Here is a 12,502-nt window from a genome sequence, read left to right on the forward strand (position 1 = left end):
GTTTGGGTTCACTCCAACACAGAGACAAAATGAGACTTCAGACAGAAATTAATTAAATGGTAATTGGTGATCTAATTATACTGCCTTTGACTCGCCAGGCTGCTAAAGAAAAATAAACAAAAGTCTATCCTTAATTATGAACAGCAAAAGGTCAAATTTCTGACAAGAATGTTTAGTGACACAAACTAAGCTTGCCCCTTCCCCCAAACACAAACACAATTGCATAAATATACAAAAGCCACTGAAATTCATACACATTCATCAGCCTTTGACACATTTTCACATATCAAAAGGTGCAGCTATAAGGAGTGATCCCTTTTAAGGTATTAACAATTACAGAATTTTTATAGAAAACCTTTTTGTTTTCATTAAGATTCAAGAACATCTTCAAATGCCTGTATTTGTGTCAAAGAGCTATGTGCACTTCAACGTTATATTCAGCTCTCATCAAAGAGCAGTTAAGCTGTGGCCATAGAGCCATTTAAACCACAGAGCTGCCCACAGTGACTAAATGCGCCTTTCACCAGTCCATTCCAAATGTGAATTACACAGAGGACCTTGTCTTACAAGCACGTCTCTGCTCTGCATGATCATATCTGTGTGGTTCCTCCAATAGTCCTGCACAGCCTGCAAGTGTGAGATCATGCTCTGATCAGCATAGCACAGCAGTCACCATACATTGTTATACTGTGAAAGAATGCTGGTCTATTTATTTATTTTTCAAATGAAAGGGGTGTCAATGCCAGTGAGTGTCACAGCGCTCCCTTGCCCCCTGACACAACTGATCTGAGGGTCCGATGAGAGAAAGAGGGGGGGAATTCAAGATGCTATCTGCCTCTGAAACCACTTTTCATATACAAACGCCGGGAGCGCCAAGCCCTCTCCCTGGGCTAATCCACACAATCACTGTGTGTGACAGAGGCAAACCTCCAACAGACTGCCTATTGTCACTTTCCATCTGCGGGCTCTTTATGTTGCCTCTCCGCCAGGCATGTGGCCTATCGATAGTTCCGGTCAGGCTGTAAACAGACCATTAGGGTGGCAGTGGTGGGACCCGTCAGAAGGAGGGGTTCTCTGTGAGTGCCTGAGTAGGGAAATCCTCTGCTCCTAGCTCCACAGTGCTCTGCCTTTAATGTGTCTGTCACTGAGGAACAGCAAATGAGCACACCATCATACATGACTACATACTGGTACTGGCAGTTATGTGTAATAAGTTGGTACCAAGTACCATGTGTTTTTTGAATAAACTGACACTGCAGTGAAAACCTGCAAGACAACAACCACATTTCAAAACAAAAAAACAATACAAAAGTTAGAGGTGTTACCTATGAAATATGTAGTATCAGTGCAGTACCAGTTTGTGCAGTTACATTTCCACCTGAATGCTTCAAAGACATTTACATTACATTGTAAGGAAGAAGCAATTTCATCAATTCATTAATGCTTGGAAGCACCCACTCTTCCCCATTAAGCTCCATTGGATGATATTGACAAGATGTACAAATGCAGTTTTGCTAAAGCTCAGTTCATTTGTACTTATTGATGCCGGGCAGTAAACACTGCCAATGTTGTACCTTACACAACCACATGGACTATGTGAATTGCTTGATGTACAATACTGTTTTTTTTTTTTGTCCCGGATCAATCTGTTGATTTTAGAAAGCATGCGCTCCGTGTAGATTGGAAAAACACATTTAGGTCTCTGATGTCAACAGGTGAGTTCCCCAAAGACGGAGGCTCATACAACTACTTCAGAAATCACAAAACCAATCACTCATGGCAACCTTTCATTACTAAGCGCCAAACAGAAATGTAATTATTAAAGAATATCACCCTGAAAAGCCAACATTACTGATTTTCTTTCACCAAACAGAAAGTAGCTTTTTGTCCTCCAGAAAATATGCAATTATTTTGAGTGAGGGGTGCATTGCTTGATACACAGATAAACACATAAATGAATAGAAATGACAGTATTGCGACTCACTGGCTGTGGGGTTGGTTTGGGCTCAGTGGATTTGACATGTAGATGATTCATCATGGCTTGCAGACGCTCTTTGTCTTTTGCTAGCTGTGAGAGGGATAAACAAAAGCATTGCATCAATAATGAGCCAAATCCCGAGTTCACATCCCAAACCAATATGTTTACAGATGTTGTTGCTTTGTTCTTGAAAGGCATAGAACATTTTTTTCCATACTTAGGCAAAACATGAAAACACCTTCAACAATGATTCAACAGTGTATCTGTTTTCATTACTAACTCATTCTGCCTCTATGGCTGCCATTGACATGTGAGAATTGGACAATTGACCCAAAACCTGACCTTCCTTGTCACTTGCTCCATGTGGACACGGTCCCGCTTAACCTATCCCATGATGCACCTCTTGATTTCCTGTTCTGTTTAATAGTTATGTCCTAGGCTTTTCTGCCAGCTCCAGTTACAGAGGGGCGAAGAGGAGCTCAGATAATGGGGGAGAGACACATTGTCTGTGGGTCTTTCTTTTTTTGTCTCCACACACAAATTAAGTGATTTTATTGGCTTGTACAGGACAAGCCTGGAGTTTCACAAGGAAATGAGGAGGAAAAACTGTAAGGACACACCTGGCGACAACACTGAGATGTTTTTATAGTGATTAGTCACACAGTGTGAATGATGTGTTACATTGACAGTTTCACTGACCCTAAATTAATTCATGCTATTGGAACAATAGGGAGGCCTAAACTATGCTCTCCCTGCATTGAATCAGTGCATCCAATATGCCTGTGTGGATTTTTCTTCATCTACTATTAGGGAGATCTATATGTAGAGTTAAATATTTTATACCCCTCAATATTCTGATCTATTTTGAGCTCACTTGATTTTCGCATTGTGCCACGATTACACTGAACCTCAGAAGTCTGATGTACCCCTTCAACATGCATCTGAGTTTTTTTTATTATTATTGAGAACACCCACCGCTGTTGCTGCCTTCATACTGTATTTCAAAAAGTGTTTTATTATTAGTGCCAAACAGTTAAAGTCATAAATGACTTTAAAACCTAGTAAAATTCAAAATGTAATTATCTTCTCTACTTAGCCCCAGGCCCTTCATATATCTTTGCCTAGCTGTCATGCATACATAACACATTTTTAATGACTGGTTACTCACAAATGTACAAAATAATTTTATTCCTACAGCCCCCCTCCCCACCCCCCCCACCCCCAATTCGCACACACCCCCTTGCATCTCTGACCCACGGTTCATATCTACAAGACAAGGAGGAGCTGCAGACAAAGGAAGTGTGTGAATACAGAGACAAATATTTTTGAAAAACAAACAGGGAGACAATACCTGCAGTTCCAGCTGCTGAACGACCTGCATCTGCACTCGACACTGTGCTGTGCTCCTGTCGTCCAGCGCATGCTCACTGTTCAGATGCCTGAAAACAAAACCACACATGCAATTCACATTTCACTGCAGACTTGTAAATTATTTGAAATCATTATTTTCAAATAATGCCACATTAAACTAGGCGTGATTAATTAAGGTTCCTCTGTTTCCTCTGTGAAAATGTATAAATGGCTAAAGGTATACACAGCCTGTCATTACACATGGTAAATAAACGAAGTCATGTCGTGCTCTAAAATACACATGGATAAATGGGATTTATATAACCAGATTTTGCATAACCTGAAAAAGAAATATTTTTTATATCACAAAATACTGAATAACATTGAATGAAATGCATATTTCATGAGGTAGCTATATCTGTTGAAACTTAAGTAAGTTTTACAGATAAGAAAAATGACTTAAGAATTCCAGGTTGAATAAGTATTGTAAATTATGTGCGTTCTTCCCCATCACCCTTTTCTTCTAAAAGGGTCTGTCCTTTTTCTGGTCTGCAGATTCCCCTTATTTTTGTGGCTTTTTCAGTTAATTATGTCATCAAGATTAAGAGAACTCAAATGAAGCCAGAAGGAAGGCAAAGGACAACAAGAAGAAGAGAGATGGAATCTGTCACAAACTTGAATTATGAATATAATTATGCATGATTATTTTATACCACGAAGATGTTCTCTTTTTCTGCACGTTTATAACTAATCTAAATAAGTAGCTCGCCGGCAGCAGACAGGGTTTTTTCATGATTTATATAAAATGGTGGAGATAAGGTTCACGAGTGAAGGAAATATGATTGGAGGAATTTTATCAGCCTCCGCATGAATTACTGTTTGAAAATGCTTATGCAGGAGCATTTCATTAATCATTTAATCATAATCCGAGAGGGATGTTTGAACTGATTTCACAAATACCCTTTCATTTCACTACTTCATTATGCTCGCTAATGGATCCAATATATTATATATATCATAAATTATATCACATCTTCGGTGACCATGTAGGTCACTGTCACTAGGCATGCCTCTGTGAGCGCCGTGGCAGTGCGGGGGGAAAAAGAAGAACGGTATGCGCCGTGCACGCCTTCTCAAATGCACTTTTTTTCTATCATTTACTGCAAATCAAAAGGTAGCAAGACCTGACCGGGGCACAATGGGTGGCAAAGCAGCTGATATGATGGCCCTATAAATCTGATGGCCCCCATGACAGTTTTGTTGTGGGGGGCGATTGCTTAACATACACACAACACGTCTGCACAATAAAAAACCGCACACTATCAAAATGGACACATGCAGGAAGAGCATAGAAACATATTGATGGCATTCTGCTTTAAAGTGACATTGTCAGTTTTGAAAAAGGATTAACATTAAAAAAAAATTCAAGATTCAAATTTTGTTCGTTTACAAATGCATATGTGTAGAAATGTTGTATTTAAATATGCAAACAATTTACAGTATAAACAGAGAACCTACTTTGCATACTTCAGGTTCAGCAATGAGTGTGAACATAACTACTGCTGTAAAAATATTTAACCTTCTTTTAATCTATTGGCTACTCTGGACGTTGCATTCAGCTGCTTAAGAATGAAAATGCAATCTAATTATCTGAGTGGAAGAAAAAAAATCCAGTAAACATTTCAGCACATCTTACAAAAAAAAAAAACCCATATAAAAAAACAGAAAGGTAAAGATGTCTGAACTTCCATTAAACTGGCACGGACTGCATTTTCAATGAAGAGCCCTACGTGAGGAGCTTTGGAATGTCTCTCTTCATGGAAGCGATGTGTGCCGTTTCTTTTCATCCTTTGTTACATTAGACTTTTTTTCATAATGACATGGAGAGTCACAGTGCATAATTAATAGGAAATGAAATATTCAAATGGCCCCTAATGCAGCCCTGCGAAGAGTGTCTGGACATGAGGAGCTCCGAATACGCAAAATTGACATCGAGAGAGACTATGAATGTTGGCATGTGTCACTTTTTGGACTTCAAATGAAGCAGATTTTAAAAGCTTTCTGGCAGAATGACAGTCACTAATGTAAATTGCCACAATAAAACAAGTTAAATAGACATTTCTTGAACAGTCAGCCTTTTACATATCATTTAGCAACCCTTGCCTTGATGTGTTTAAAGATATACACTGGGTCCACTGGCATAGACTGACCCAATAACACATTTATCTATCCAGTTGATTTGCTGTGCAAACCTGAGATTGGTTTCATTGTTTACTGTTCTCGGTAAAGCAAGGTAGAGTTTGCGAACAAATATGTCATCCACACAAAATGACATCAATCATCTAACATTTTACACATCCTGTAAGCTCAAAATGCACTCAATAAAAATATACATACATTCACACACATACACACGCTCTCTCTCTCTCTAGATATATATATATATATATATATATATATATATATATATTAGAGAGAGAGAGTTCATATTTACATGTATGACATTTAAGGTAAATTGAGCACTACTTAGCTGTTTCTTTATTCATCTACATTTAATACATTCTTCACCATTCTCACCTTCCCACAAACACACACTGATGGAAATAAATGCATACCAAAAGCACAGGCAATGGTTCAAGCAGTTGTTTCCATCAAATCATTAGAAAGGATTTCATCTCTTAATCTTCCTACACTCCACCACTTTTTATCATGAGGACATTTTTTCTTTTGTTTTGGCGATACTTAAATCTTACTCACTCTGTGCACATACCCCAATCCCATTATCAACCATTTCTAATGAGATGATTTCTATTACTGACAGCTCTTTCAAGAGAGACGCACAAGGAGCAATTAATACATTTTCAATGCCAGCATGAGTCCTGTGCATGTGCACACGGACACACACACACACACTCTCTCTCTCTCTCTCTCTCTCTCATATACACACACACACACACACACACACACCAATATACTGTGCTATATGCCTTTTGCTTCTTTTCATTTCAAACAAGTGAATGTTCAGGTATTTTTGGCATATGGCAATCACAGCACACAGTGCTGAAGCACTAGGGGGCAGTACGGTATTTAGGTGGGGTCTGACCTTTGAAAGGTCACAGAGGAAGGGGTCTTGAACCTCATAAAAAGACCAAGCTGTTCTGTGAACTGAACCCCACCCTCTGAGGACTGAATCAAAAACAGGAATAGGATTTGGCCCTTTTGTTTATCAAGATAGTGCAACTAGGTATGTAATGTTTTCTTTAAAAAATAAAATAAATATGCACAGTTTAAAACAACATTTCAGCCCCATGTTAGTTGTTACTGTTGGCATTCAGAACCAAAATCTGGTTGACGTTAGAGTCCTCCTCACCTTTCTCTGTATGGTATAACAGCCTACTGCTGACTAAACAAGCTGTCTCTTTCTAAACATTACTCCTCTCAAACAATTTGGAAAAAAATGTTTTCTTGGCATTTAAGGCACATTTAGCATATGACTGATTTTGTACTTTATTTTTATTGTTATTTGTGTTTTTTTTTGGAAACCACAGATATCAGTCCTGGAATTTCATGTGGAAGTGCTTAAGGGTTCGAGAGTTAACACCTTGGTGAGCTGCTCTCACTCACACGCGCTGCAAAACAAAGGCAGCTTTGTGGAGTCTCTGTCCAAATGTTTTCTTAACATGTTCCACGCAGTTTAGGCAGGCAACTTAAGTAAACAAGATGTTGCCATGATAAAAACACTTGTAAAAACATAGCAGAGCGCACTTAGTAACTCATTTTTTAAGAGAATTTTAAAGAGCACTCAAATTTTAATTCCTTTCACTCTCATAAACAAATGCTGAGGCAATCTTTACTTAATAAATAGCAACAGAGTCTAATTTGACACTTGCTCTTGATGAAAAGCAATGGTAAAGAATAAGGAAAGAATTTCTTTAATTCTTAAAATGTTTGGTTGCAGTGTTTTGTTTAGATCGTGGTATGAAGAGGGAAAATTTTGAACGGATCATTTCCTTTAACTTTACACAAACCACCCATTTCTTATTTTTCTTCAGGTAAACATGAGCCAATGATAGCTTACATTATAATGCAGAAAGTGATCTCTTAAGTGTTTACAGTGTCTTCAACATTTCATGGAATGGCTTCAAATAAATTGTTGAATTGGTTGCTAGATCACGCTGGCTCAAAACTTTTTTTGAAAAATAAAAGCAGGAAAACTTTAAATTGATGACAGCCCAGCTGTAGCTTTCTCCACCTATTTCATCTGTGTTTGTAGGTCTCTTGTGAGATTTGACTGCTTGTTTTAGTTTCATCCCTGAATAATGTAATAATGTCATATCTTGTTTAAAGTGCAGCTAATCCATGATGAAGGAAACTCACTGATCTGCTGCCATATTTCAGATGTTTTCCCCTCATCTGTTGCAATGGTGTACTCTGTGTTGGTTCACACTGAATGCAATGGACACCAGCATTCATCACACAGATAAGCAATGAGAAGTGGGGGCCTGGTTCTGACAGAGAAACAAGTAAACAAGGACCTGGTTCTGACTAGAAAACATCCAGAAGGACCTCACTGGGAAGGAGAAGCATGAGGTAGTGTACATGTAGAGAGCTGATCCGATCATGACCTTTCGGCAGCAGCGACCAGGGCAGGCGAACAAAACACTGTGTGTGCATGTGTGTGTGAGAGAGAGGGTGAGTGAGAGTGGGAAGCAGAGAGAGGGAGAGAGAAGTGGGGGGATGGAGGGCTTAGACACACCTCTCCCTGTCCAGAGACAAGGGCAAACACACAGAGCACCCAGAGTGTCTGCTGGCACAGATAAACATCCGCCTGTTGTTTGTTTGGGAAAGATTGCCAGAGTCACCATGGGTACAGGGCTTATCACAGGAATTAGAGGGCTCTGTGGTGCTCAGTGACAAAAGCATCACAGCACCCACAGAGGGGTTACAACAAACTGTGTACCTGCACAGAGAGGGGGGGGGGGGGTAACAACAAACTGTACCTACAGAGAGGGGTTACGGTAAACTGTAAATGCACAGAAAGGGATAACAAACTGCCTACACAGACAAGAACATCAACCAACTATACCTGCCCAGAGAAGGTGATAAAAAACTGTAACTACACAGATAGAGATAACAAACTGTACACCTTCACAGACAGGGGGATAACAAACTGTATACTTATACAGAAAGGGACAACACTCTGTACCTACACAGGGGAAACAAACTATACTTACACAGAGGGGAGGATGAACTTTACCTACACAGAGGGGGGGGATAACTGATTTTTTTTTTACCTTGAATTTGCATCGGTACATCTGACCCAACAGCTGGGGGTACATCAGACCTACAGCCTCAGATATCGACTGCCCATTATTGTGCCCCTAAACGGCACTTGTTTATGATTTCTTTTTTTGTGTATGCCATTAACAACTACAATATACAAGAATGCCTACAACAGCACTGTAACAACAAACTGTCTATCTAAAAGTAGAGCAGAACCACAAGTAATGGGACTAGCCACAACTGAGTACCAAAAGCATATACACCAAAGCAGAGAGAGATAAGCTGATACAGAAAAAAACTTGGTGCCTACAATCCCCAGCATTCCTTCAGTGAGTGGGAGTGTGTTTCATCAGGGTATGTAAGAGGGCAGTGAGATGTTCTCTCTATTATAATAAATGACAGATAAGTAAGCTTTACACTACTTACTTGAGGAATGATTGAAAGTCGTCAAAAACAGCCTCACACCCTGGCCATTTGCACACCCCATGTCCGTACAGCGGGTGACTGTGGTGGGAGTGGTCATCCAGTGTGGAGCTGAGGGAGAGGAGACATGCATACATACATTATTCCCTCCACATAAACCATTTCAGTGAGACTTTTTACCAGCCTGGCACAGTAAGGGTCTTGTCTTTCACTCAAATAACTTACCTAATATGAGCAAACCCTCTCAGATACCAAATGCTAAGCAGACTGCTAACCCATCATTTAAAATGAGCCCTGTGCCAGCTGGGTTTACAGATGAATGCTCTCCCATCACATTCAATGTCTGTGGCAAATTCCTCTATCACACCACTGGATGGGAAGTATGCGGGTAGATTAAGAATTCATTTGGAATGTTGGCACCAGAACAATGCGTGTTATAGGTTGACACTTGAACTTGGGTGAGTGGGTGATCAGTAGAACTATGACATCTCTGCGTCCTCTCCAGCTGATTCTACTCCTGCACAGAGCCTTAAACCTTCACAGAGGATGCAGTCAATATGCAATTATTTAGCAGTGCTGATCCCTGGTCATGAAACTCTTTGATCTGGGCCGCAAGGGGGTTCCAGGAGACGCCGCGCCCTCTCTGCTGACCGTTGAACCGTATCCCAGAACCCACCTGGAGGGACGAGCCATTCCCACAACAGGAAGCTCCCAAATCCATCTGGCAGACCCACCCCCCACACCCAGTGCAAATATTCCCGTCTGTTATCGGTTCATTTATGGACTGACCGACTTCGGCAGAGTGACATGCGAGTCTGCTCTATAGCACTGAGAAGGCTGTCAGGCTTACTGAGCACATATTAATATCGAAATTTTCCTACAAAAACAAGCTGAGTTGCGCTACGCACCCCCTCCCCTCACCATTCATTGATTAGAATAAGGCAGCAGCGCTGAATTAAGAGTTATGTGTGAATCTCGCAGCGCCGGGCCGCACACAGGGGCAGGCACATACACAGCGCCTGTGTGTGAGTGGGACAGACTGCCATATGGACACAGACACTGAACAAGCTGCATTATTCTCAGCTACAAGAGCCTGGGGGACTGTCCTATATCGCTACCACCTGTGCTTCTGATCGTTCTCAACCTCATCACTGCTGCCACAAACGCATTTCCTTATGTAACGCACCCCTTCATCAGTACAACGCAAAAAAAAAAGACAGAGGGAAGGATCCGTGTAGATTTTTCATTATAACTAAATCCCCAACCACTGCCATTAGAGATTAATTTGGACCACAGTCATCTAATTTATAGGAGTACAGCCTCTCCGCATTTGTCTTAAGCTGATTGTTAAAATGAGCTCTGTACAGCATTCAGAAACCAGACCCGTAGCCAGATGTGATGCATAAACATCACATGTGTTAAAAAGTCTCAAATTAAACACAGAAAAATGATCAAATTTATTTTGATGTGCCTATTTGACAGGATTAAATATGGGTGATGTTCAGATTAAAATCTCATTTTGTAGATGTAAGCAAAGCTGTACCTCAAGTATTACAATTTAAGGGTCGTCACAGGTTTTCTTGTATTATAATTACTTGCTTAAGAGTTCACATTGTTCATAACAAGTGATAATTGCATTGCAATTAGGAGGCAGTGAAGCATTCATGAATGTGGTTAACACAGTTTTTTTCTTAAGACAGAAATATTTTTTAAGAATTCAATTATGAATTATGCATACACATTAAGACCTCTGTTTTGATACAGCTAATAAATAGATGGGGAAGATCTATTATAACGAGTTTTTAACAAGGAAATGTCCCAACTGGTGAACATTGCGCTGATTTTTAATTTAAAGAGATTCTTTTTAATTCTTTCCGAGGAGGCACGTTGGTTAATTCTGTATTAATAAGATATTGAATTGCTGAGTGTGTTGGGAATCTCGGAGCTCTGCAGGGCTGGCGGAAGAAGTGTCCTTTTAAACGGCAGATGACTAAACAGTGGTAAATGACAGAATTTACAGCAAATGATCTACATTAGTGTAATAGGAGAACTGTGCAGGATTTCTTTTTCCCCTCTCCCCATTGTGACCTCATTTTTATTCAGTCTCTGAGAAAAAGAGAAAGAAAGAAGAAACGTTTTTCGGAGTTAAATTTGTACCTCGGCAGGTCTGTCAGAATGCTATTATTGTCAGGCAGCCTGAGGGAGAGCGCTCTAATGATCTTGTTACGGCAATGTGGGAAAGCGTGTCATCTGCCGCACTTACAAAACCTATCCTCCCTACTGCAGGCAGAGGGACCCCAAAAAATCTGTTAACAAAAGGAAAAACCCTCTCTGTTTAGTTAGTTACGTATAATGGAGGAGATGAATTCCTGGTTACACTTCCCCCCCTAAAACACAAACCTTAATTATCCCAATTAAACAGAGAGAGTGACAGATTACTGAATTTCTACAGTATTACATGCTCAGTAATCACACAGGGATTAAACCTAAACAAGGCCTGAATCTGGACACTGGCGACAGAGTTCTCATCAGCGCCTTCTTCATGCAGCATATTGATAAATATCACTCTTCCCACCACCGGTCTCCCAACAGAACAAGGGCTTTCTCCGCCCCTGCACTCAAAGGTTTACCTCAATGATTTAATTATCATTTTCCAAGTGTAAGACAAATTAAAGGGGAAAGAAGGAATGTCATGCCAAATCTGATTATTTGTCTCTTTAACAGATTGTCGAGCTCAAAGCCCAGAGCTGTGGTTGCTGATGGATGCTGGGAACGGAAGTGGGACAAATGGCTTGTGAGGATTCCCTTGCTCACCATATAAGTAGCACAGAGCAGGGAATTGATGTCAGATATAGATCTGTGGTATTTAATTTAAACAAACAAAAGACTGAGGCAAATGAACAGGTTCATTTGGAGCTGCCTTTTATTTTTTTGCTTTATTCTTTTTTTTTGTTGCTGACAGATTGACAAGGAAAAGGTTTCTATCAAAGATGGATCTTTTTTTGAGAAAATGGCTCTCCTTGGAAGTGAAGGATCTTTGAACCTGTTAAAAGCGGTCCGCGCCTCGTCTCTGTGTGCCTGATGTGATTGAATTTCTCCTCCTTCCCTGAGAAGGAAGTGAAAACTCAGTGAATGATGCCTGTGGATGCACTTAAGGTTTTAGTTGCAGGCGTCGCTGTGCCTGGGCAGATTTTATATGACACATGAAACTAACTACATGGTACTTAGCCTGGATGTAAATGACTCTGCAACCGGAGGAAAACAGGACCGTCAGCAGAGTGGATTGTTTCTGTTGCATGACAAAAGGACTTCCAAACCGCATCAATTAAAAGTTCATTAAGTTCAGCGCTCGAGAATGAGGATATGTTTTCTATTTTTACTCAGCCGACACCATTATCTAAAACCTGATTATTCAAATCCCTGGATTTTTAACAAAGACGTTGCTCGTCCTTTTGCGTGGAATAATCA

The 12,502-nt window shown here is 40.2% G+C and overlaps 1 protein-coding gene across 4 annotated transcripts in view; it reads right to left on the bottom strand.

Moving 5' to 3' along the window:
* Window positions 1-12,502, bottom strand: part of foxp1b (forkhead box P1b) — a 166,014-nt gene that overhangs the window by 9,723 nt on the left and 143,789 nt on the right. For all 4 annotated transcript variants that reach the window (XM_036530883.1, XM_036530881.1, XM_036530882.1 and 1 more), the window contains 3 exons: window positions 9,038-9,145; window positions 3,330-3,417; window positions 1,985-2,068 (listed from right to left, as the gene is read on the bottom strand). In XM_036530883.1, the coding sequence (XP_036386776.1) occupies window positions 1,985-2,068; window positions 3,330-3,417; window positions 9,038-9,145 (280 nt within the window). The remainder of the gene's footprint in view (window positions 1-1,984; window positions 2,069-3,329; window positions 3,418-9,037; window positions 9,146-12,502) is intronic.

The sequence above is a fragment of the Megalops cyprinoides genome, chromosome 6 (assembly GCF_013368585.1).
Source record: "Megalops cyprinoides isolate fMegCyp1 chromosome 6, fMegCyp1.pri, whole genome shotgun sequence".
NCBI classification, from domain to species: Eukaryota; Metazoa; Chordata; class Actinopteri; order Elopiformes; family Megalopidae; genus Megalops; species Megalops cyprinoides.